The 25,131-nt window shown below is 35.6% G+C and overlaps 2 protein-coding genes across 2 annotated transcripts; one reads left to right on the top strand and one right to left on the bottom strand.

Annotated features, from left to right (window-relative positions):
- The first annotated feature begins 684 nt into the window (after positions 1-684).
- On the top strand, positions 685-25,086 carry LOC119076884 (organic cation transporter protein-like). Its single transcript, XM_037183888.1, has 8 exons — positions 685-1,122; positions 12,187-12,553; positions 20,793-21,060; positions 21,417-21,708; positions 22,946-23,120; positions 23,676-23,821; positions 24,504-24,628; positions 24,724-25,086. The coding sequence occupies exons 1-8, from the start codon at positions 913-915 to the stop codon at positions 24,791-24,793; spliced, it is 1,653 nt and encodes a 550-aa protein (XP_037039783.1). The 5' UTR covers positions 685-912; the 3' UTR covers positions 24,794-25,086.
- Positions 16,751-18,545, bottom strand: LOC119076885 (synaptic vesicle glycoprotein 2B-like). Its single transcript, XM_037183889.1, has 4 exons — positions 18,076-18,545; positions 17,939-18,021; positions 17,007-17,865; positions 16,751-16,944 (listed from the first exon to the last, which is right to left on the bottom strand). Exons 1-4 carry the CDS (start codon positions 18,459-18,461, stop codon positions 16,761-16,763), a joined length of 1,512 nt encoding a protein of 503 aa, XP_037039784.1. The 5' UTR covers positions 18,462-18,545; the 3' UTR covers positions 16,751-16,760.
- Positions 25,087-25,131: the final 45 nt, after the last annotated feature.

Here is a 25,131-nt window from a genome sequence, read left to right as displayed (position 1 = left end):
GACCCATTTTCCATTTTATAGTGTTTTAAGATAATCTATTGATAGACGACGTTCTAGCTACTAGATAACTGAAACAAATTTTTTCGTCTCACGGCTACGAACGGGTCTCGTAAAATGGATCTTAAGAGGGTGTCATACTTTGTAAACGTGCATTTTAGAGATAGAACAATGCTTAGTACAACGCACTGTCAAGCACCGAAGCTGACTTTGACATCACTCAATTAGAAGGCAAAACACACACCTGTTGACTACTTTAAAAAAAATTTTGATGGCCATTGTACGAAAAAGAATAGCCAACTTTGATCGGTTCAGTCCTCTATTTGAGTGACGTGAAAGTCAGAACGTCAGGTGCTAGACAGTGCGTTGCTTAGTATTATGTTTTACGTCGAAATTGCCAAAAATGCTCCGACTAATTATTAAATTTGTCGTTCTCATCACATCATTTTCATAAAAAATTCATAATAGCACAAAGTGTTGAGCTTTTCAGTGAACAGGTACCCATATTGTAATACGTATTCCACAGAAACTTTTTTCACATTATGATAACTTTGCATTGTTTTTCAATTGTACATTATATGAAAAATTGTGTTCCGTAAACCAACACATATGTAAGTGAATTTGTGAAACTTTTTATTAATAAAATGATACGATTGATCACTGGAACATATATGGTTCTTATAACAGTTATACTGTTAGCTCATTCACTCGATAGCAATCGACTATGGTTATTGTACGCAACCTTCTTGTAGTGCTTTCCGATTGAATTTATAGCGAAAAAATTTGTATTTTTAAAATTTAGTCATCAATGCAATTTCAAACGCGAAACATAAAGCGGATTTTCCAAATAAATAAAAAATTGAAAAACAATTTAATGTTCAGGATCAAGTAAAAAATCAAATAAAATTCGGGAAAATGAACGGTGATAGTAAAGTGAATGACGGCGATGTGCCAGTTATTAAATTTGGCGCCAATAAATTGGATGAAAATTCAAATGTGGACAGTGATACTGATGTGATATCGAATTATATTGGACATTACGGTTGGTGGCAATTCTTCTGGACAGTCTTGTTGGGATTGTGCCAGTGTCCGTCAACATTTCAGATTTACGCGTTCGTTTTCCAGGTAATAGTTATTGCCATTTTACTATTGAAAGCAATAGCGGATACCCGCTTAATGAATTGTTACTGGTTTTAAACGTTAAAAGCGCTCAAAGAACGCATAGACTATTGCAAAATTTAACGAACTTTGTGAAATATAACGAAAATTTCAGAAATTTCTGTTTAACGAAATTGCACGAAATTCTAATTTCATATTTTTGTAAATTTCTCAAATAATAGGCCCTTCCAACGACAGTAAGGCTAGTGTACATCTCAGCCAGCTCACATCTTCCAATTAAAATGAAAATAAATTTCACATCAAAACGGTTCACTTCATCAATGAAGCATTTTATCGGTTCCCTCAGCATATACAATAGAGTACGTAACTCGGCTGGAAAATTAAAAAGTAAATTTTTCCTATGGTCTTATTGACCTCGGCTTCGCCTCGAATCTGAAAACGTCACACGAAAACTCGACTCTTCAATTTTCCGTCCTTGTGACTTAAATATCATATTTACGTAATGGTCAGTTGTGCTTGTCGACTTGAAAACTCTAAAATTTTTCTTGACGCTAGGGCTGTAACAGTGACTTTAGGTTAGTGTTATGACACAAACTAAAACCTTACGAGAAACGGTTCGGCACGTGGTCTCTCGGCCTATAATGCGATACGGGGTGTGTGAATTTATAAATTTACACGAACTAAATCAGACAAAAATTATGTGAATAAAATTGGCTGAAACAAATTGAATTAACACCGTGAAAGTAACACAAAGTCAAATGGTCAAATCGAAAAAAAAGTTGCATCCAATCTGTGAGGATTTTCACAATGTTTTGATGATGCTTGAATTCTTACAGTATTTATGACCTGCGACAATATAAGCTCAGTATCTAAATCAATAATTGGAGCGCGACACTTATCTCTGTTCATATTAAATTATTGATATGAATGCTTGACATTGTGTGTTGTAGTTGTACACTAGTTCATTGATTAATTGTTTTACTATATAGAGGCTATTTTTCACTGGATGTGATAAAACAGTTGTGTTGATAGAACTGCTTTTCGCCGGATTATTAGAAAAATTGCACAATTAGAAAATCGAGAAGATACAATGTTTGGGCGAACCCGTGATCATTTACAATAGGTTACCGGAGCGACCAATTTATTCGACTTTTTTCAAAGCTTTCTTACCGAACCAAAATTGAATAAATTTTTCACGCTTGCGGGGCGAAAAATGTTCTTTTCGTAAAATCCATTACGAAACACGGAAAGTTTTGTTTTCGTGTTTGACCTCGACTTCGCCTCGGATAATCAAAATTCACACGAAAACACTATTTTTCAACTTTTTGTTCCTTGTCATGTAAATATCTATTTTATTTCATTGATCAAATTTTGCACCGTTCCGGTTTTGATTGAACTGATCAGCGCTGATCAGCAGCTTCTTGAAAGTCATACCTTGGGAAACTTTTTGGATTCATCGTAATTCAGTGCTTCATATCTCAATGGTTTTCTATGGTTCCAGTCCCCAGAGTCAGAGCAGGCCTATTCAAAGACGCATTTTATACTCCTGATACTCAGATCGCAAATTTAGCAACATCACAAAAATAGTTTTAAGGCGATCCCAGATCACTTGGAAGCGTTCAACAAAAAAGCTTCCAAACTAACGATAAAATGAGATTATCGAATTGTATTTAACTCGTCGAACCTTTTTCAAGTAATTACGAGTGCACCACAAATCCCGGTTCCCTTTCTATCACATTTTTGGACGAACTCCAATTTTCTCTGCATATTTCTGCTGTACTTAGGCTTAAATCAATATGCTCGTAATATGAATTAATCGATGACATTTCTGTGATGGAAAACCGATATTCCCACAACAATAACATAACCGTCCCAGGAAGGCATCTTCTGATATTGACCTGATCGGCTTGAATTAATGTAATAAACCGTCTGACCATGAAAGTGCAACGAATTGTTGCTTGTGCTAAAAGCGTTTGTTATTGTATTTGAAATGAATTAATTGAGCGAATCGCGTATGAAGTTTATCAAAAGCTAATTAAAATGGCGATAATGGCGTAAATGGAACATGCAACTCATTCAAAATTTATGTGATAGCCAGTGTTAGGCGTATTGGAACGAATGCATTTTAAAGTTTACTTGCAGCAAACATTTAAAAAAAAAAGTAAATTACCTTTAGGGCTGGTTTGAAAATACGGCAGAATTATATCGCTACTAGTCGTTTGATATCACAATATATCGTTAAGAAGCTATTACTAAATGGAACAATATGAAGAATTTGTTAAAAATATACAGGAGGACTGAAGGCTTAAGAACACAAAATTGCAATTACTGAATCTTTGGTGCGTTTGAATTTGAGAAGGTTCGGTAACTCTTTTCTGGAGATTTCACAACAGGAATAGTTACTTGTTTACCGACTGAGAAAAAAAAAATTGGAACTTTACTTTCGATAGTGATGTCAATGAAATTTTTCCTTTACAAATATATTTGAGCACTTTACCGTTATTTCACTAAACCTCTACCAATATCTACCAGTATCGTAAAAGTCTAATGGTTAACCCAAATAAAACAAAGCTTGAATATCACCATCCGTTTCGTAACTCCAGAGGTTTCGTAAGGTTAGAGATTTTGTAACTCTAGAGGCTTCGCAACTCCATCAGAATTTATAAGTAAAGAAGAGCGACTCGATACTCTACAGGAACTTCTTTCATGGAACATTTTAGTTCATTGCTGGTCAGAAATTGTTATTTTTTGTTTAGGAAAGCAAGTCCTAAGGCAAAAATGTATCATTTCTCAGGATGGAAATAATGACTAATTTTCATAATACATCGCAAGCACTTAATACTTTCATGAGGGCTTTATGAAGAAAGTCGATCTGCCTATCAATAATTCTTAGTCGATAACGGCAGGATACAATTTTTGATTGAAATGATTTACTCCACGAATTATACATGAGTCCATGAATGGTTTAACTATACAATTGGAATTTAAAATTTCACTTGGAATTGAAAATAAATTTTTCTTTTCCGTACAATGTTTTCGGTGTGTTCAGCGAATGATATACACTTGGAATTGAAAATAAATTTTTCTTTTCCGTACAATGTTTTCGGTGTGTTCAGCGAATGATATACACTTGATGCTCAAGATTCTATAAATATGCAACAGTTTTTCAGAACGGATGAACTGTTATCATAAAAAACAATATATCTGGAACAACCAGCAACGACAGAGAAAAAATAAAATTCAGGGTTATGATTTAAAGATTTATGGACAAGTGAAAAAACAAAAACATTTTTTTTTTTTAAATTAATTTCCTTGCTACATATTTCACTAAACAGAAAAATAATTTATTATTTTGGTTTCGAGTGAAGAGCAGCGCGTATTTTATGTAGATATTTCTAGGCGATAAATTTACCAGGAGGGGAAATCGACGAAGCAATTACTTACGATTGTGATTTGCATTATGATTTTTAAATAATTTTTTGATAACTTTTTATGGAGATTTTTACTTGAAATGTAGGTTACGAAATCCAATTATTTTACTCATGAATGTCATAGAAAATCAATAAGTTAAAAGTTAGTTGCTTCCCCCCTTTTGTAAGTGTTCGTGATAAAATTATGTTTTTGTTTTTTTTTGTTTTTTATAGTACAGCGTGCACATCATTCATAACAGTTGCATTTTATTCACAATATCTAAACTTAGACATTCTGTAATGATTCCTAAAGCGACTGATAAAGAAATAGCTCGACTGATGGATCTGGAACACAAACTCATTGTCAATATCTGAAGTCTGAGTCAGAGTCAAGTGTTTGTTTGTTTTCACTTGCGATAATACACCTTTCGGTTTCATTGGGCCTAGCTAAAAAATTTTACAACGAATGTTTGCAGAGCTTATTATTCAGGAATTCTTATAAAATGTTTCAGAATTTTAAGTTTTAAGAATTTTTTTTTAAATTTTTTAGAAATCTTTAAATTTTCAGAAACTTTTAGATTTTGAAGAATTTAAAGAACTTTTGAGAATTAATTCTCAAAGATTCTTAAAACTCCTAAAATTTAAGAATTTTCAGAATTTTTTTAGAAGTCTCAAGTTAGGGTTGCCATTTTTGAAAATTCGAAAAGAGGACATTTTGTACGAAAAAAGAGGACAAAAAGAGGACGCCTTTTAATTCGAAAAAGAGGACGAAAAGAGGACAAATATAGAGTCTTAGCTTTTTTATTATTCTATGTGGACCAATAGATATTCAAATAATTAGTGAGAAAAGTTAAAATTAAAATTTCATTTGGTTTGAGGCGAATCCGAGGTTTCAGGTACCTACCATTTGTAAACATGACCTTTTTTTCCTTTTTTTATAAAAACCTTCACATTCTTCCTTATTTTCCAGAAAAGTGATTCTTTTACTTTTTTGCTAACTTCACTTGGAGTTCTTGAACTGTCAGCTACAAACATGCACTTATCTCAGAAGAAATTCATAAGTTTTTTTCGATACTCCATTTTTGTTTCGAAGTAAAAATCTACAAAATAAGAAACGTGTTTCTTAATAATTTACAAATCTGACTGTTTCTGACCAATGTAGGAAAATTTTCTAAAACCTTTCCGTTTCTCACGAATTTCCTACAATCTGCCTATTTCACACCAATTTAGTTGCATTTTTAAATTGCTGCTAGAATATGACTCGATTTCAACTTAATTTCGTTTTTTTTAATACTCCTGGTTTACTCCTTATTTTATGCATATAAAAACATAAAAATTCCCAATCATAATGCTAAAGTCTCCTTAATTCCTAGATATGGAGTCGAATTTTTGACTGCGAGGACTAGTCAACTATATCATTCGAATGCTGTAGAAACTATGTAGCTTTAGAAATAGCTGCGCAGCGAAATTTTTTCCGTAAAATTTGACCACATCTGTTAAGTTTTGCTAAAATTTAACAATATTTTAGAAAAAAGAGGACGTTGTGTGAAAAAAGTGATGTTCTTAGAATTTTTACAAAAAAGAAGAATTAGACGAAAAAAGAGGACATGTCCTCTAAAAAGAGGACGAATGGCAACCCTACTCAAGTATTAAAATTCCGAATTCCCTGCTAGGCCCTGTACAGCTTTGCTTTAACCGATCCGTTTCTGAAATCTTTTTCAAAGCTATAGAGTAAGCTTTAATCTTTTAGACAAATATCATTAAGGCTCCCTCGACAGCAAGTTGAAAAACGTTTTCAGAAGCTGATATGATAGAAACAAAGTTACAAACGTCCGATGTACCATAATTTAGAAGTAGCTAGTTACAACTTCCATGACATTTATGTCTGCCATCAACGAAGCTTTACAAACTGTGCCAGTCAAAAATTGTACTTTTTCCACAAGCTGACAAAAAAGAGAGTTAGAAATGTCACCTGTTCGGGATATCTTTGCATCCAGGCAATGACTGCAATAGCTGTATATTTTTCGCTATAGCTTTGGCAGTCTTTATTATCTGGATATAAAGATATCCGTAACAGGCGAGATTTTCAACTCTTTTTTGTCAGTGTAACTTGGAATAACGGATAAATTGAAAACTTCGGCTTCGCCTCAGATCAATAATATTCACAGAATAAGTTGTATTTTAAACGTTTTGTCTCTAGTTCACTGCGACCGTCGTAAATTTGTGGATTGTAGAATTTTAAGTAAAGGCGAATCTTTTTATCGTAGATCACCATCTACCTCTACCTTTGTATGGAGCGGAGGAAAAAGCGATTTCATATGAACAAACTCACCTCTCAATGACTTTCATTAAAAGGTGAGTTTGTTTATATGAAATCGCTATTTGCTGGACAGACTGGACTGGACAGACCATACCTGGTTTATACTTTCATTGGCTAAGCTAAGCAAGAATCGGTGTGTATTCAAATGTTCACCGCAAGCTATCAATTTCATGAGAAAAGCTTAGCATGAAACCTTGACACAAATGAATTGTAATAAACAAATTTTCCGATCTTGAGTGAGTGATCTTGTCACATTATAATCGGATTTCAACTGAGGGATAAAAAAATTGTGATTTTGACATCAAAATAAATATTTGACTTCGGTTTTTACCAATTTCATGAGATCCTTGATTTCTATGTGTCTATTGTTGTCCACGTAAAATTTTCAATTCAAAACTCTCTGTACGTGACGCAAATTTTCAACGTATAATGCAAAATGTAATTTCACAACTGATTTGCGTAAGAAAAATTCTTATTACAGAAAATTACATTTATGTAGATTAGCCGATAGGTGTAACGATTGAAGAATTAAAAAGGGAAAAAAGACTGCGTATAAGTAAAAAAAAAAAACAAAAAAATTGTTTTTAAGCGCTTGTGTGGAGGTGATTTAAATGACAACCTACTATACTAATGGGAAATGTTCTGTTAAGTGTAGCAAACCATAAACGATACAGTTTATATAAACGATAAAACACGTTCCGATCACATCAATTAAATTCATTTTTATTGGTTTTCTTACACAATTGAGTAAAACACTAATTTCAGTGTTTTTTTTTGTCAGTCGTTTTATTTGTGGTTCGATTGAACTTTTTTTTTTTAATTTTCTTCACAAATGTTGTGAAAACAAAGAGCTTTTTTTCGCGGTCTGTATGTTTGTCAAACAATAAATCAAACTGGATAATTTAATTAATTTCAGCAATGTCACCAGGTTTTGATTTATTTCTTTTTTCATCGTGTGTGAAGCAAGGTATTTTAGTTAGAATAAACACGAAAATATTTCACCGCCTCCAACAAAAATAGCGTAGAGACGTGGTTTTAATTTTGTCAGCCACATCAAGAAAACACTTCAGATACACTGCGATTCAATCCGACCAGGGGAAGTTATACCAGTGTGCTACAATACCAGTACCGAACATTCTCAACAACGAATGCTGGTATGGTAAAAAAATACCGGGATTAATACCGAGGCTAAGAGCCACCGATGCTTCGCTGAAATTATCAATGAAAGTACAGACCAGGTATGGTCGCTATTTTCTCCGCACCATACAAATTTTGACATTAGACCATACCTATAGGGTATTCTTTCATTGGTCATTATAGCCTAGGATTGTGCGTTTCGTCTTTCGATGATATCTTTTCATCAGAATCCTTTTTGAAAATGTACGACCAAGAATGTGTTCAATAGATCATTGTCAATGTCGTTTGAGATGTCAAATAACCTGTCATTTTCACAAAGCTAACCACAATAAACTGTTTAAATCGAGAGCGAGAGAGAGATAGACCAGATCTGTGAGTGGAAGTCACTTTTGGTCAGTTTCCGCTGGAGGTATAGTTGTCAAATAAAACAAAACAAAATTGAAATCGACAATGTAATGATCACAATAACAATACAGTGTTAAAAGAGCGTAAAAGAGAGAGAAATGATCAGTTGCTTAACTAGTTTGATGGGTGATACGTCAAAATTTGTATGTAAAAAAAAGTCCAATTACGAAGAGACTCGTACTTTAACTGATCTCGATGGGTGAACACTCTTTTTGACAATCTCTTTTAACACTATACAGCTACAGCTCCAGCAAGTTTTAATTGGTCAATTTACCACTACACTCATGCTTTCATTTCGCTCTTTAAATAGGCTATGTTTATAAAAGTTTATATGAAGTTGGCATTGATTGATGTGACAAATCTTTGTGAAATAGACTGTTATGAAGAGATAGAAGGAAATTTAGACCAGTTATTTTATGTCAAAACTTTATATGAAAATATGCTAAGGCAAGTACCCCAAGGCAAGTTATAATTAACTGGTCTTCTTGTAAATTTGAATAATCTCCACAGGTTTCTCGAAGTAGGTTAAGTTATGACATGACTCATAAACCAATTTCTCCTTTAAAAGTAAAAGTAAAAGTTTCAAAAAAAAAGTTTTTGGTTCAGAGAAATCATCAAAAAAACGAATATTTTTCCGCCAAAATGTGGGCTACAGATTTGTAAAGAGACCATTGCTCTTAAGTTTTGTTTTTTACAAAGTTTAATTTGTTAATTTCAACTTTCATTCACAAATTACGTGACACTTTTTCAGTGTTGTTATCATAACCATATAAGTGTCTTTTGCTCATTAAGTAAGCTAATAATAGGTCCAGATTATGCCTTTTTTGATTCTGGTAAATTGTGTATGGTCAACGCACCCTAAAGTTCTGTAGCAGACTTTGACAAACGTCAAATTATCCGTTAGAAAAACAGAAGGTGAAAAGTTAACACTGTCAATGTACAGATCATTTTAATTGACATTTGTTAAGGAGAAGGGGGTGAGACCTAAATCTCAGCACCTTTAGATCACTTGTGTTTTCTAAGTACCGAATAGTGGTATTCGAAAAACGGAAAGGTTAAGACACATACTACATTCCATAAATGCTGGCTCCGAGATTGATATTGTATTGTCTGTACACTAAGAGCATCATTCTCAAATTAATGATCAGATCAATAATTGACCTAGAGTTATTCTGTGATTGTGACATGAATATGTTAAAACATATATCAAGGAGCTGCGAACCAGCTACTTTACAATATATGGACACAAAAAATCCGGAGATTTTTGAACTTTATGACTGTGGTGTTAGTCTCAAGCTCGTCGAAACTATTCGACACAGAGTTGCTAGAGTAGATTTTCCTATCTGCAAAACATACGGCACATCTCAACCATTTCCACCATTCGGGCACTCGATATTGGATGCATTTCGACTGGTCTACAAATTCGCCAGTTCACTTGTACCACTTTAAAATGGCTTCAATCACAGAGTGATTTGAACTTGTAATATTTGATTAAAGCATCATAAAATCACCCTGAATACTCTACACTCTTACCATACCTATATTGAGTATGTAACCGTATGTAATGCATACATTTTGAAATACCAATGAATGAAAATGACAAATCATCATCATCAATACACTGAAGAGAAACTGCATTAAAAGCGCACACACATTTGCTGATGGCCATGTAATTGAACTGAGTGCGGGCTCATTCATAATGCCCTTAACAAAACATTAACTTTAAACTTCAATCAACCGAGCATCGCTTAAAGTTCAATGAAACTTTGTTTTTATTTTCAAATCAGATTCAATCGATATATTCATATACACTGCCCGCCTGACGGTTACACATTTACCTAATAAACCATTGATCTAATAATACACACTTATGAGGCATGCATAATAAAACGAAACGATTTTCAATATTAATTCTGCAACATAAATATTGGTGTGTGCGAGTATGTGGTTTTGTTATTGTTTGCTCTACGATCATGGTCAATGGAAATTGTAATTGTTTTTGAATTGTGTATTGCTTAATCTCGATTGAAGTTTTGGCATTTTGGTATTTATATTGTTTGGTCGGCAGTACATTCACGTATGTAAATGCGATAGAATAATCTGAATCGTTCATTTTAACATGTAAATGCACTGTAATTGCTCTGAGGGATTCCTCTGAAAAACAGAAGACCGAAATCGGACGCATTTTCTATTGGAATTTTTTATATGTGCCCAGTAAGGTATTCGACCGCAGAAGCCAAAACCACTTTCAAAAAAATTCTTCGAAGCTTTTGTGGCTGGTATGAGGTCATCAAAAACCGAAAACAAACACTTTTCTTACAAAAATTTCTGCAGTTACAAGAGCCGTACAGGTCGTGTGGGGTGTCATTAGAAAGGTAATTGCATGTACTTACGGGGCAAATATGGTCTTATTGGGTTTGGAGTACAGTTGAAGTTTTCAACCGAAAAAAGACTGAAAACTTGCACCTTTTTTACAGAAATTTCTCGACGTACACGGAACGGGCATGGTTGTGTGGGGTGTCATTAGAAAGGTAATTTTATGTACTTTCAGGGCAAATACGGTCTTATTGGGGTTTGGAAGCATCTACGACTAATTATGATAAATGTTTAAGTGCTTATATCGAATCGAAGATGCTTCCAAACTTCCGTAAGCTTTACTTTCCCTGAAAGTACATGCAATTACCTTTCTAATGACACCCCACACAACCATGCACGCTCCGTGTACCTCGAGAAATTTCTGTAAAAAAAGTGTAAGTTTTCAGCCTTTTTTCGGTTGAAAACTTCAACTGTACATATCTCAGTGTAGATGAATTTCAAACCCAATAAGACCATATTTGCCCGTAAGTACGTGTAATTACCTTTCTAATGACACCCCACACGATTCCAATAAAATAAAAAAATCCAATAGAAAATGCGTCCGATTTCGGTCTTCTGTTTTTCAGAAGAATCCCTCGCTCCAATAAATCGGATTATGATGTCTGCTAGTGGAAGCCTGAGTGGAAATTGGAAGTAGGTATAATTGATTTGGTTAATGTAAACTACCAGTAATAGAGTGAAATGCCTCATTTCATTTTCTCATAAATTCTGCAGAGACTTTTGACTGATAAGTGTCAATCGGTTGAGCAAAAGTGCAAACGGTACTTCGGTGATTTTAACTGCAACATACTCTCACACTCTCATCTGTTGCAGTAAGATATTCTTCAAAATGGTCCAACACACTTACATGTACTGCCCTTGTACTGACAAGAGTTTTTAAAGGATTATATCTTGTTTATGAACATATAACGCAGGGCATGAAAAGAAACAGAAAACAGGTATTTTCTGCTCAAATGTGTTCCGTGCCCCACGTCCCACAAATTCCATTTCCAAAATTAAGTTGCAAAACTACAGAGAAATGATAAGTTGGTACGCCTGTGGCTGACGTGTGAATATCAGTTGGCTCCTATGGGAGAGAATGTGAGAGAATTGTGTACAAATTTTCTCACATTCTCTCCCATAGGAGCTAACTGTCATTCATATGTTCCTTCTATCTCTCCACAGACGTACCAACTTATCATTTCTATGCAAAACTAATTCGATTGGACTGTGGAACTAATTCAATGAGTTGTTTCCTCCCAAAAAAGGCGGTAAGACATAGGATTGCATATGAGTCTTCGTTTACTCTTTTGTTTCCCTCGTTATACAAAATAACGAATCAAATGCGGAGATTCAGATGCTACCATTAAAAACTTAATAGTATGCGCACCAATCCATCCGGATCTAACATTTTCACTTCACACCCAACCTTTTTAATTTCAGGGCTACAAGCATGAATACCATTGTGTCCGACCCGAAGGCATGGAAAACATAACAATCTCACAGTGGCGAAACTTAACAAAACCATGTGAACCGATCGATCTAAAACTCATTCTGTCAGCTACCGAACAGACATTCAACGAATCGGAAGACTTCTATGCGTTCGATTGTGGTGCATATGATTTTGACGGAAACGAAAATGTGATTCGTGAATGGAATTTGGTCTGTGAGCGAGAGCATTTGGCAAGTGTTGTGGAAATGTGCTTCCTCGCTGGAGCTGCTGTCGGAAGTATATTTAGTGGCTGGGTGTCTGATCGATTTGGTCGCCGGCACACACTAATGGTGCTGATGTTAATGCAAGCAATTTTCGGTAAGTTAAATTGTAGTTAATTATGTCACCGGCTATATAATACGATACGTCAACGCAATTCATTAATTTTATACAAAAAAAAAAGTTTTCTGTAATCGGTTGATCATCCATGTGTGCTATAAAATGTATCGAATTAACTTGACGTGATTACAGCGACAATTCGACTATGAATGGCATAGTCTGCAATAACATAATGGTAACAATACCAGAGGAAGTCAAAGAATTAAATTGACTGACTTTGATGACAGGATTCATCTGTTGTCTCGTATTTTACGCGATAGCAGGATAGAATGACTAGACATTCTTCGACTGGTTGACAGACATTTGTTGATTCTTTGACCACCCGATATGCACGATATATAACCACCGTCTAAGTTGGCTTTTACGATTGTCCCTCCTCTTTGTCGATGTTCCCTTCCATCCCCAGACTAAAACTTATTCAATGTTCACCACAATAATAATGCGGTAAAAATATTCAGCTCCGAAGAGGTGACGATTTTGTTCCGAGATTGCATGAAGCCGTAGCTCTAAGATACGTTATCACTGAATTGACCCTATTGATTTGACTTTTGCTTCTGCAATCCCAATTTGTTATTCGATTAAATACTTTACTGATTGATTCACTTTATCTGTTGTTATTTAACGAGAACAAGGTAAATATTTACATTAACCTACACTACACATTGTATCGGATTTCTACATCAGACAGTATGTGTAGCATAGCGATGAGCCGTTTTGAATTACGTATCACACTGGAAAACGTTCCTAGTTCCAATATTGTCAGATTCGGTTAAACCAATACTCTTCCTAGCATCCAAACTCTATCAAAAAATCGATTGAGGGGGGAAAATAAGTTTGAGAAACGCTGATTTTTAATATGGCTTAAAAACAACAACGATAACAACACGAGCGAACAAAGTAGCAGTGATTCACAAACGTAGTTACCACCTTAATAATTGTAGTTTGGTTGCTAGGGAGAGTATTGGTTAAACTCTAACGTTTTTGATAGATGTCACGCTCGAATACGATGAGGCATAGCACTATTTCTAGCATCAACACTCATATGACAGACGTCAAAGAGCCTCCAAATACATTTGTACATTGCATATGTGTGTGTGTTTTAACACATACCAGGAAACCATGCCTGTCAGTACATACTGAGACTTCGGGGATTACCGAAGTGCCTTTTGGATTTTGGTATGAATTTTTGTACAAAATTTTTGGCTTTTTACAAATGAGTAAAGTCAGCAGTATGACGCCCTGAGCAGCTTTTTTGAACAAGTTCGGTTCTGATGTCTGTTGTCTTAACGATATTTACGCAAAGCCAATTTTGATACCCTGAGGGTAATGTTGGATAGAGCGTGACAAGGATTATGTTAGAATATTTATTTATCCTGCAAGCAGTCGTTTACCTTGTGCGATTTGCCAAATTTGACAGTACAATACACTAATATTTTTGGAGGAAGTCCACTGGTTTTTGAAACCCTTTTCCCACTAAAAGAAAAATCTACAGTCTGCAGTTGACAATGAGCTAAATCTTGTTGAGGCGATCAGATCATAATGCTATTTGAAGATAGGTTGGAAACTTGAAAATTTGATATGTCTGGCAGGACAGTTCTTCCAATAAAATTTGTACCTTCGTGCCACACTGACGACCAATCTCTAAAGTGACAGACAAAATATTTTTTTCCGGCCCACCAAGCTACATGTAAAAAAAGGCAATTCGGGCTCCAGCGGCTCCACCTAAACGCCCACTATAGTCAGTCCGGGCCAGTACATGCTTATGCAACGTGTGATCATCTTTCAAATGTTAGATGATTGGTTCAACTTAGTTTTACGGAGCTTAAATCAATTTTCACACAAATTTTACTTTAATCCTCCTACAGGCACTGTTAACCCCAATAATGATGCTGCTAGAGAGATTGTTTTCACATTGACTCTTTTTTGTATGTGTTTTTGATAGAATGATTTACTAATTTGAATATAATCCGAAACGTCTAGTGTTCCCATCCATCCATATCCATACACTGGTTATACCAATGAACATATTGTGTCGTAGATAATTAAATTTGTACAGAAATGATATCTACAAAATTTTGTCATGCATAAAATTAATCCTTTTCTATCCATCTCCACTCTCATGCTTGCGCATATACATACAAAAATCACTGTCGATGTTTCTCGCTGTGTGCACTGAATTCCTATTATATAACATCAGAAGACAAGTTGATGAATTATGATTCGAAATTAACATCTTATATGCTGCATATTATATACGAGGCGAACGCTTGGCGAAACTGTTAAAATGTTGGTGGAACATTTCATAACTCCGTAATTTATGCTACATGAGTGAGATTAATGCAGAAGAAGTGGTTTTTAGAGTGCTCTGCAATGTATACTAATTTTACAACAAAAAAGTCTAATTAGCTCGTTTTATTTTACAATCGAAAAAGTAGATTGTAGATGACCGGTGACAAGGGCATAAAGAACTAGATTTTTATGTTACATTCCAGGGCGAAAAATCGTGAAAATCGCTTCAGACAATCACATTAAGATAATGAACAAAATGGGAGCCATTGATAACGATTTCTTACTTGATTTATGTGCCATTGTACTTCTCCTTTAAGAGCGTACAAGGGTTTAGCTGTGGACATAAACCAAATACTATGGCGCCACCTCTTTTAATTCAAGTGAAATGCTCATTGTGTCTTCAATAACAAAAGAATCTGGAACATCGAAGACGGCCACCATAGAAATAGTGTGAAAGCAAGATGGCCGCCGTGGTAGAAAAATTTTTGATTTTTATTAATTTAATCAAAACAAAAAGGAATTTTAGAAAAAGGAAAACACATTTTCGTGGTCAGCGACATAAGGAACGGTTTTGATATAGCAACTTATGTGTTTATTCTCGATGTACTGCCGAAAAAATGTACCTAAAGTGGAAAAAAATTTTGCCTTGCAGACGTGTTTTAATTGTGAAAAATAATTGTGAAAATCAAGTAATTTTATAAATGCGAAAACAAATTTCTGTTAAGTAAGGCTCAAATTAATCGTTAATTCCCTTTTTGCTGTATTCCATCTCTTGAGTCCTGAGAATTATGTTCCTAAATATGCCCTATTTTTCGCGCAATTTTGGTTCTTGTCCGAAGGTAAACCCTTGTACCCTCTTAATTGGACTTTGCATTGCATTCGGCTGTAGTTGAGGCCTTTGCAGCAGTATCTTTACTATCGAAGCAATGAGTTCGGATGAACTTAAGCGAAAAATATGACATACAGGTGTCGAGAGGCCGTGTGTGAAGTTCTCCGTTTTGCCAATTATATTTAACCACTACCAACGACGCTCAGCTGCTTCAGGAAATTTGAAGCACGTGCCCGTTGTTTGGGTACCCGTACCATCTAAGCCCATCGTTATATCACAGCTGAGTAAAGTTTTACTTGGCAAAATTGAATTTGAACAATGCACTTCATGTCAGAAATAGTTGCAAGGGCAATCGGAGGAGTGATTTCACTGTCGAATAAGTCATTCAATAAAATAATCAAAGTATTCCATTAAATTAAAATTGGTCGAGTTGCCTTAGAACTGGCCTTAAATATGATGGAATTGTACGGAAATAGTTCAGAATACACAGTATCGTTCAACGGGCAACATCCCCAAAGTAATGTGTTTTTCTCAAAAGTAGATGGTAGTGTAGTGTCTTGGCGCTTGCGAGGTGGGGATAATATCCTACCAAGACGAATGTAGTACTGACATCAGGAATTGGAAGGTAGAATTTCCCACACTTCAAGCACAAGTGCTATTAATGACAGCTGCCAAATAGAGTACTACTTTGTATGAAAAAAGTGTCCGAATTTTTTTACAGTGCCAAAATTTATTCTATATACTGTCCAGTTTCAGTACCCTATTTAGAGTACCTCTCATACTTGAAGTGCGTTGATTTCAGCTTCACATTTTCACTTGACAAAAACTTCAATGAAAAATTAAAGAATCAACTTTAAGTCTTCACAAGGCTGGATATTTTTAATAAACTGATAAATTTGCCGTTCTCACGACTATCTATTAAATATTTATGCTGAGTCCCACAAAATCATGGCGATCATGGCCTAGTTATGAATATCAGGTCAGATAGCTCGTCAAATCATCTGTCTGGTTTCTCTCTCTTTCGTGTTAATTATGTTAAACAACCAATAACCTTCCTAAGCCATACATTTATTTTACATTTCTTTTCGAAATATTCGGAATTGTAAAGGCAAGACAGCCGCTCGATATCAAAAGAATTGTAGGCATCACAAATGTGTAGTCACAATAGTTATCCAGCAATGTTCCGATTATATTCGATCCAATAACACTCCCGATTCGACCAAACATTAAAGACAAGCACAATGCCATAGCTCTGTTAACGTTAAGTGGATCAACATCAGACATGGTAAGTAAAATACACAGTACAAAGTATACCTTAACTTCGTTGGAAACAGTTCCACCGTCGATGCGTTCAATACTGTGAGCGATAAACCAACGGACAATAGTACGATATATAGATAGTTAGAAACCATAGGCTGATCCACAAAGATTAACGAAAATCCACTAACTCCGCCTGTGAATAGCAGTGTCGTTATTATGATGAGCTTTCCAATACGATTAATAATCATCGACAAGAACAACCATCCAAAACAGTAGATTGAATTTAAAATGAAAATATTTCGATAGGCAGAGTTCTCCAGTTTTGTAACACATAACTCGGCATTTTCGTTTGGAATAATCTTTGTGTCGTTCAAAATTTGGCAGACCGTAGAAGAGACATGTGATGGATCATTCTCCCAAATAGCGATTCTGTTTATAATTTCTGGGAAAAACGTCCAGAAGCCAGTGCCTGAATTGAAGACACAGAATTGTATGAAACATACAGTCAATGTGTTTTTCAGATGAGGATGCTTGAACAGTGGAACCGTCTGTGTCCACATAAAATGAAACAAATTTTTTTGCTTCACCTTCTCATCTTCAAACTCTTCGTCCTTCGCCAGCGATGTTACATCAAAAGATTCGGCTGGCTTCCCTGTGTTACAAGTGTAGATGTTCTGCAAAATGTTTAGTGTTTCTTGTTCCTTGCCCTGGGAGAATGTAAATTTTGGTGATTCGGGCATACATAGCATAACACATCCACTTAAGAGTCCTGGAATGCCACAAACGATCATAAATAATCTCCATGGCTTGAAAACTAAGTCGATTGTTTCAATATAAAATGTCCAGTCCCGATTTATAATAAATGAAGCAGCAATTGGATTGTAATAGCAGAAAAGTCCATACGTAAATGAGCCTAAGCGACAAAAATATTCCAACAAGAAAGTTGAAGTTATGACAACATTTCGCTTAATTTCCAATAAACTTACCTAACAACAAAACTTTCGATCTATCTTTGAGACAGTGAAATTCTCCTAGATACGCATATGTTGTTGCGGAAGGCCCTGAAATACTAAAATGTTTTCATAGTACCGACGGTCCAACCAGTCTACAGAATCAAACTCACAAAAATCCATTCAGAAATCTCAGCACAACTAATAACCAATACGATTGGGTGAATGTTGATATGATGGTTGTAAAGAAGGCGATAAACAGTGACGTAACGATGACTTTCTTCCTTCCACGAGTATCGGCAAGAAATCCCCAAAGATGTGACGACACAATAATACCAACGAATCCGATTGCACTCAGTAAGCCCTTGTCCTGATTCGTCATTTGTAAGTCGCATTGTGCAACCGGTAAAATAAAGTTGATGGTGGTAACAGTTTCCAGAAAAACAGCTGACAGTACCGCACCCGATAAAATAATCAGGATCCAATTGAATTTACCGAATCCAGTTCGTTCCAATGCGTCTTCTAAAGACACATTGGCTGAATCTTTAACTTGTGCCATGGTCGTATCAATACTTATTTCAGCTAAATAATCTCCTCAAATCTAAGACTTGAATCTCAATATTTATCTCAAATATAGTACGACGATAATTTTGGCTTAACTTTTATTAACACCATCTACTGTAAGTAACAGGAACTATTATCTGCAAATCTTCGAATATACCAAGGTAAATATAGTGTGGAGGTAATGTCATTCAGAGGCGCGGCCTAGCACATAAGTTCGCTGCCAATGACATCTTTTTTTAAATGGTTGACTACGATTTACTTGTATTTTACAAAATATTTTTACTATCTCACAACAGATGGCCCTACTTTCTATTTCATTTATTGCTTTTAACGAAAGGATGAGATGGCGTTTATATCCAACTTTCGTGCCACCGCACATCTGATTCGGTTATATATGGCATTACCTTCTCACTATATTTACCTTGGATTATACATTGGTGATTAAATGTAATCGGTTGTCACACGAAAATCGATAAGACTGATGACCGCTTGCAAGTTAATTGGTATTTTATTTATCGTCATCAACCGTGGAACAGCTACAATAAAAGATCAAAAATTGTGATCAAAATTAAAAGCGTACCACTTCCAACGCGAAAATTGTACTATTGATAGAATGATTTAATAAAATATACTTCTACAGCACAACATCGGTCGCTCGTTTCAACTGTACAAATAAAACGAATTTTACCATAGCATTACTTCTAGCATGAACATAGAAAACATTCTGAGGTTAAAGTTTTTTTGTGTAAAAAGAGATGACTTGCTCTCATTGTATGGTCAGTAAAGTCTACAAATTTAACACTTGCTAAATCAGTTTCTTTGCTAGGAGCAGTGCTTTGATCTTACGTATGGTTAAAACAATTAAAATGAAATATTTATTGAATGTCAGCCACAAATTCACATAAATACGTTTGTTGAAACATAAGTGTCACACACAACACTATTATGTACATGAAACAAGTCTATAAGTTAAGAGTAAAATCAAGTGAACGGAAAATAATTAATACATTTTGGAGCGGAGAGTCGGTGGTAGTTTCCATTTCCCCGAATGTTTACGATTTTGAGGAATATGTCTCGAATTTTTGCGATTTTCAAAAATATTTGACCCAAATACTGAGGGAATTCATGAAAAGTCGCGTAAATTGCGAAAACATTGTTTCGGTTATAGGACAAATCAGTTGAGAAAATTTCTATTTTCTCACCGTTCTCTTATTCGAAAGCGAAAATAGATATTTTCTCACCTGAACTGTCACCTTGTTTTTGTTTTGAGAAATGGTATAACAAATTGATGTGATCGTTTAGTGGAATAAAAAACGATAGAATTAAATTTCCTACTTTTTTGCCGAGGTCATCACAATGTTTTTCATGCCTTCGCCTTGGGTTTGGAACAAAATTACAGAATTTTTCTCGTAACTTGGTCACTCGGCATGAAAGTTGTATACGCATCTGTTTTGGACGGTATATCTTAGGCACTTTCGCTTGTCGCCATCACTTCGTTGTGGCTACGAAGTGAGTGCGACAAGCGAAAGTGGCTTAAATAAACTATCCTTAACAGATACGTATACAACTTTTCATGATGAGAGCCTAAATTACGATAAATCCGTTTAAGCACAATGCATGAAAATAAGGCTTGATGTCCACTTACAAAAAACCACTCCGTTTTGCCACCGTTTAGCTACACCACACCTCTTTTCTATTGTTTAAAGAGTAAACGTAGTGCTGTTTTCGTAAGTGGAAATCAAGACTAACTATTTCATAACAAAGGCTGCAGCTGTCTGAAAAATATCTGTTTCGATTCACTTTACATAAAGATAAATCATTATTCCATGTAGTACATGTCATGTATACATAATCACAATCAGCCCAATCAGATTTTTTATGCCCTGATAATCTTTGTGGCAATCACACCACAGCAACTTTTACATGGAAAATCACACTCACTACCGTACTTCAACTTGAATTAAAATTTCTCTTTTAATCCAGCCACACGTCTAATAAATCTGTCTCGTAAAATTAAAAATGTGAAAAAGCAACACTAACATCACCCAACAAAGGAATGCTCATTGATTCCTAATAAAAATTGAAAATGCCGGCGACAGAATGCAAAATTATGCACAATTCTTCATAACACAATATTCAAAGTGCTTTGTCCCCAGTACCTTACACATAAATAATCAAATGAAGCAATTTAATTTAAAAAAAAATTGAATTAAAAATAGAATCCCCCCACAGATCCAGTCTCTCCAGTACAATGTACAATATAACGATCCCATCTACCTGTGTATATTGTAGTCGTATATTTGCTAAACCATCATACTTTTGCCAGGTATCCTTGTTGCATTCTCAACATCATTGACAATGTTCATGGTATTGCGAATTATCCTGGGTTTTGCATCTATGGGTGTTACAATGGTCAGTTTTGTATTAGCCGTTGAACTTGTCAGTGGGAAATGGCGTACGATAATTGGAGTATTGGATATATTACCGGTAGCTGTTTCGTATATTTTAATTGCGGGCATAGCATACGTCGTGCCACAATGGAGAGAATTGCAGCTGGTCATTACGGTGCCGTGGATTGTCTATCTACTTGCATGGTAAATAATTAAAATTTATGGTACACTAGCTGTAAGCAGAATAAAGAGTTGTAACTTCTGCAGAGATGTAACTTGTGGAGAGTTGTAACTTCTACAGAGCTGTAACTCCTACAAAGTTGTAACTTCTGCAGAGATGTAACTTGTGGAGAGTTGTGACTTCTGCAGAGCTGTAACTTCTGCAGAGCTGTAACTTCTGCAGAGTTGTAGCTCCTCGAAAGTTCTAACTCTTCGAAAGTTTTAACTCCTTGAAAGTTGCAACTCCTCGAAAGTTGCAACTCCCAGTGAGTCCCTGCAAATTCACCTACCAACATTCCCAACCCATAAAACACCAGAAACCATTCACAATTTCATCGCAGGTACCATTTACCCGAATCACCTCGTTGGTTGTTAGACAATGGCAGAATTGACGAATTGATCAAAGTGATAAATGTTGCGGCGAAATGGAACCGAATCAAATTGCCGCCCGGATATGAGAAAACACTGCATCAACCCGAACAACCAGTGACTGTGTCGTTGCTGGAACTATTCAGGACAAAATATTGTCGTACCACTATATCGATGACTGTCATCTGGTATTCGCTGATTCTAATTTATTTTGGACTCACATTGCATTTGGCCCATTTGGGGGGAGACATCTACATAACCACGGTGAGTTTTTATTCAGGTTTTATCATCATCAGTTGATCTATGAAGAAACGGCCAAAGATTTGTCCTGGAGTGATTCGATCAAGAAATGAATCTGTGCCAGCAAGGATTTATATAACATTGCCTAGCACTCGTTCCACTTATGGGCTATAGGCAACGCACTCTCGTTTGACAGTGCTATGCCCCTCAATCCCTCGTCTGCTGTGTCTTTTGATTCTGAAGGCGAAAAGACGCTTTGAATTCAAAAATTTACTTGAACGCCACGAGTACCATATGTTCATCGTGTTCCATGTGCTAGACAATTTTAAAGTTAAGCATCGCATGCAACAAACCAGGGCCTATTTTAAGGAAATTAAATTTCCAAAAATTCTCAAATTTTTCCATCACTTTTCGTCATTTCATCTAAAAACACAACAGATTGCATCGGAAATGTTGTTTTTACTGCCTTTTTAGTTGTTTTTCAAATCTTTGAGCTTAACTGATTACTTCGGAATGTGATCTAACAGATTTTTTTTTTGGAAATTTTAAGAATTTTTTGAAATTTTGGAAATTTTTGGAAATTAAATTCCTTAAAATAGGCCCTGCAACAAACCCACTTGCATATTAGGGTGGGTCGTATTTTCATTTTTTTTCATTTGTGAGTTTTTTCAACTCGTTTTCAACAAACGTCTCTGCAATGGATTCTCTATGAGATTACCTGTTCAGACATACCTCACACGACGTATTATGTCATGATTTGTCGATTGTATTTGCAAATAAAGTTGAAATTTTTTGTCGAAAATCTTAGTCAGGAACACTGACAGAGTTACTCTGGCCGAGTGAAGGCGAAGGTCAACAATGTTCTTATGGCATTTCATAGCTGGACTCCTCAGCTATTACCTACAGTTAGCAGTAATGCCTTCTGTTCCCAAATGTCCGAGATATCAGTCAACAATATGTGCAATTTCATGCTACTACCCCGAAAATCAAAATCAGGCTAGAGGCAAGGGAAAAATAATTTTTCGATTTTTTTATTAGCTGTTTCGGATTCCTTGGTTCAATCTAAGTATAGCCTGGGCCAGGCCTTTTAAAATAAAAACAAAATGAAAATACGACCCACCCTATTGCATATGGTAACGTACAATATATTGATGACTCATTCAACTCGAAACTTTTTAGCCTAATGAAACTACACACTCGATTGAGTCTGATTTATGTATACTCACATACCTAACCAACACATAATTTTCCAAAACTGCAGATAATTTCTGGCTTACTGGAAGCTGTATCCATTTTGTTGTGCATTTTTGTTGTGCTAAAATTAGGCCTCAAAATTAATTTGGTTATTTACATGGTTGTCGCTGGAGCTGGCTGCCTGGCAGTTAATTTCCTTCCAGACGGAAATTATTTCGGTGTAATTACATTTGCTATGATAGGTAAGTGTTGTGAATATATGATGATGATGTTTTGAGAGAGGGAGAGAGAGAGAGAGAGAGAGGCACGGTAGATCGTATACATAATAAACACGACGCTATTATTCGAGGTCACCATCCTCTATATTTATATGGAGAAAATATTTATTGTATACGTTAACGTGTTGTACACTTATCGAATGGAAAACACATGAGGCTTTGACCTAGATTTTGTATCTACCGTACAAAATTGAACGAGTCAATGGTGGGAAGGGATGTCCGTGCCTCTTCTCTAAACTTTTGTGGTTTTGGCTGGTACGTGACTTACCGCACGAAAATTCAGATAATTCAGACTGCAGTAAATCCAATTTACATTTAAGGTCAAATACATGTATGGGACACCGAGAAGTGTTTCAGTTTCATATTCTACCTCAAAACATGTCGACTCGCAAGCCCTTCGGTTATGCTTTACTTATCTAAACCTTCTAAGTGAGGTGAATAGCGCTGTAACCTGAATCTCTCTCCAATCCCTAAAACCATACCATTCTCTCGATGATCTTTCGATTTTATTATTTTCAGTAAAATGCTCGATTGGAGCCACCAATGCACTGATTCCAACATTTACAGCCCTACAATATCCGACAACAATGCGCACGTTATCGGTTGGAATTGGCAACTTTGCAGCTGGATTAGCACTGGTTACCGTGCCTTATTTATGGCTTCTGGTTTGTATTTTATTTTTCTTATTTGCGTCGAGAGTTTTGGATGCATATCTCTTGAAATGGGGAACGGAGGGAACAGTTTGTCGATCGGTTGCGAGATTTGTTAAAATTGCAACAGCCTCGAGACGCCCATACTCATATTTCTGAACCAGAACCACGTCTATAATTAAGAACGTCCTAAAAGTCCCTTGATTGCCACTCACAGTGCCTATTTTTGGGCAATACTCGAAATATTTTTTAAAAGAAATTCCACAAATTTCGGGAAGACCAAGAAGTAAATTGACCAAACTGGGCACCCTACTGCCGGGCTTGGTATTCTGAATTTCAATTAATAAATTCTTACAAAGTCTGAAAAATGAGACGAGACGAAACCTAATATTTAATTTTTAAGAAAATCGGGTACATACAACAGTAGCTATTAGCGAGAGAGCAAGAAAAATTTTCCTTTTTCCCGCACCTCCCCGAAAGAAAGTTCGGATAATAACCTCTGTCCTACTGCCACTCTCACCGCAGAATTTTCGAATTTATCCTATATCTCAGTTCCATTCATTGCGTATCGCCGGTCATAATCAACCAAAGTCTTACGAGCCTTTCACTCGATTGACACACATTCCCATAGTCCCTTTGCTTGTTCAGTGTTCAGCTGACGCAATCACATTAACCGACAACATACGTTTACACACAGGAACACGTACAAAAAGATCTTCCCATGACATTGATGGGATGTTTCGGTTTAATCGGAGCTGGGGCATTGATTTTGATGAAAGACAGAGAGTTAAACCTGGCCAATGTCGATAAAAATGCGAAAGGGTGAGTGGGCTTTGAATTGGGGTGGTTGAGAATGCTTTATTGGATCAAACAAATAATAATGAAACGATTTTTCCCCACTTATACGCGAAATAAAGGATCAGTGTCGTCAAAGGGACGACTGGAATTGGAATACAGACAGTGTCGAGTGGCTGCATGGATGCCTGAGTGTTTTTCCCATATATACACGATACGACAGTGTGTGATGCCGATTTTAAATATGAATGTGATATGTTACGTGCTACCTATGTATACCTAGTGCTATGCTACTTATTGTATTTATTTTGTAAATTTTCTTTTTGATTTTATTATAGTCCTTTTACTGCACATGTATGTTTATATATATGTGGGGTGTGTGTGTACTTACCACACCGATTTATATGTTTATTTTGTGTTAAGAAGAAGCACGCACGAGGGAAACATCTCTTGATGGAGGAAATAAAATTTTATGAAATGAAAATGGAGACTGACTTTCATTGAAGTCCATTTTTGATGGTTCAGTGTTT

The sequence above is a fragment of the Bradysia coprophila genome, unplaced genomic scaffold (genome assembly GCF_014529535.1).
Source record: "Bradysia coprophila strain Holo2 unplaced genomic scaffold, BU_Bcop_v1 contig_232, whole genome shotgun sequence".
NCBI lineage: Eukaryota > Metazoa > Arthropoda > Insecta > Diptera > Sciaridae > Bradysia > Bradysia coprophila.
This window is presented reverse-complemented; position numbering and strand designations above follow the sequence as displayed.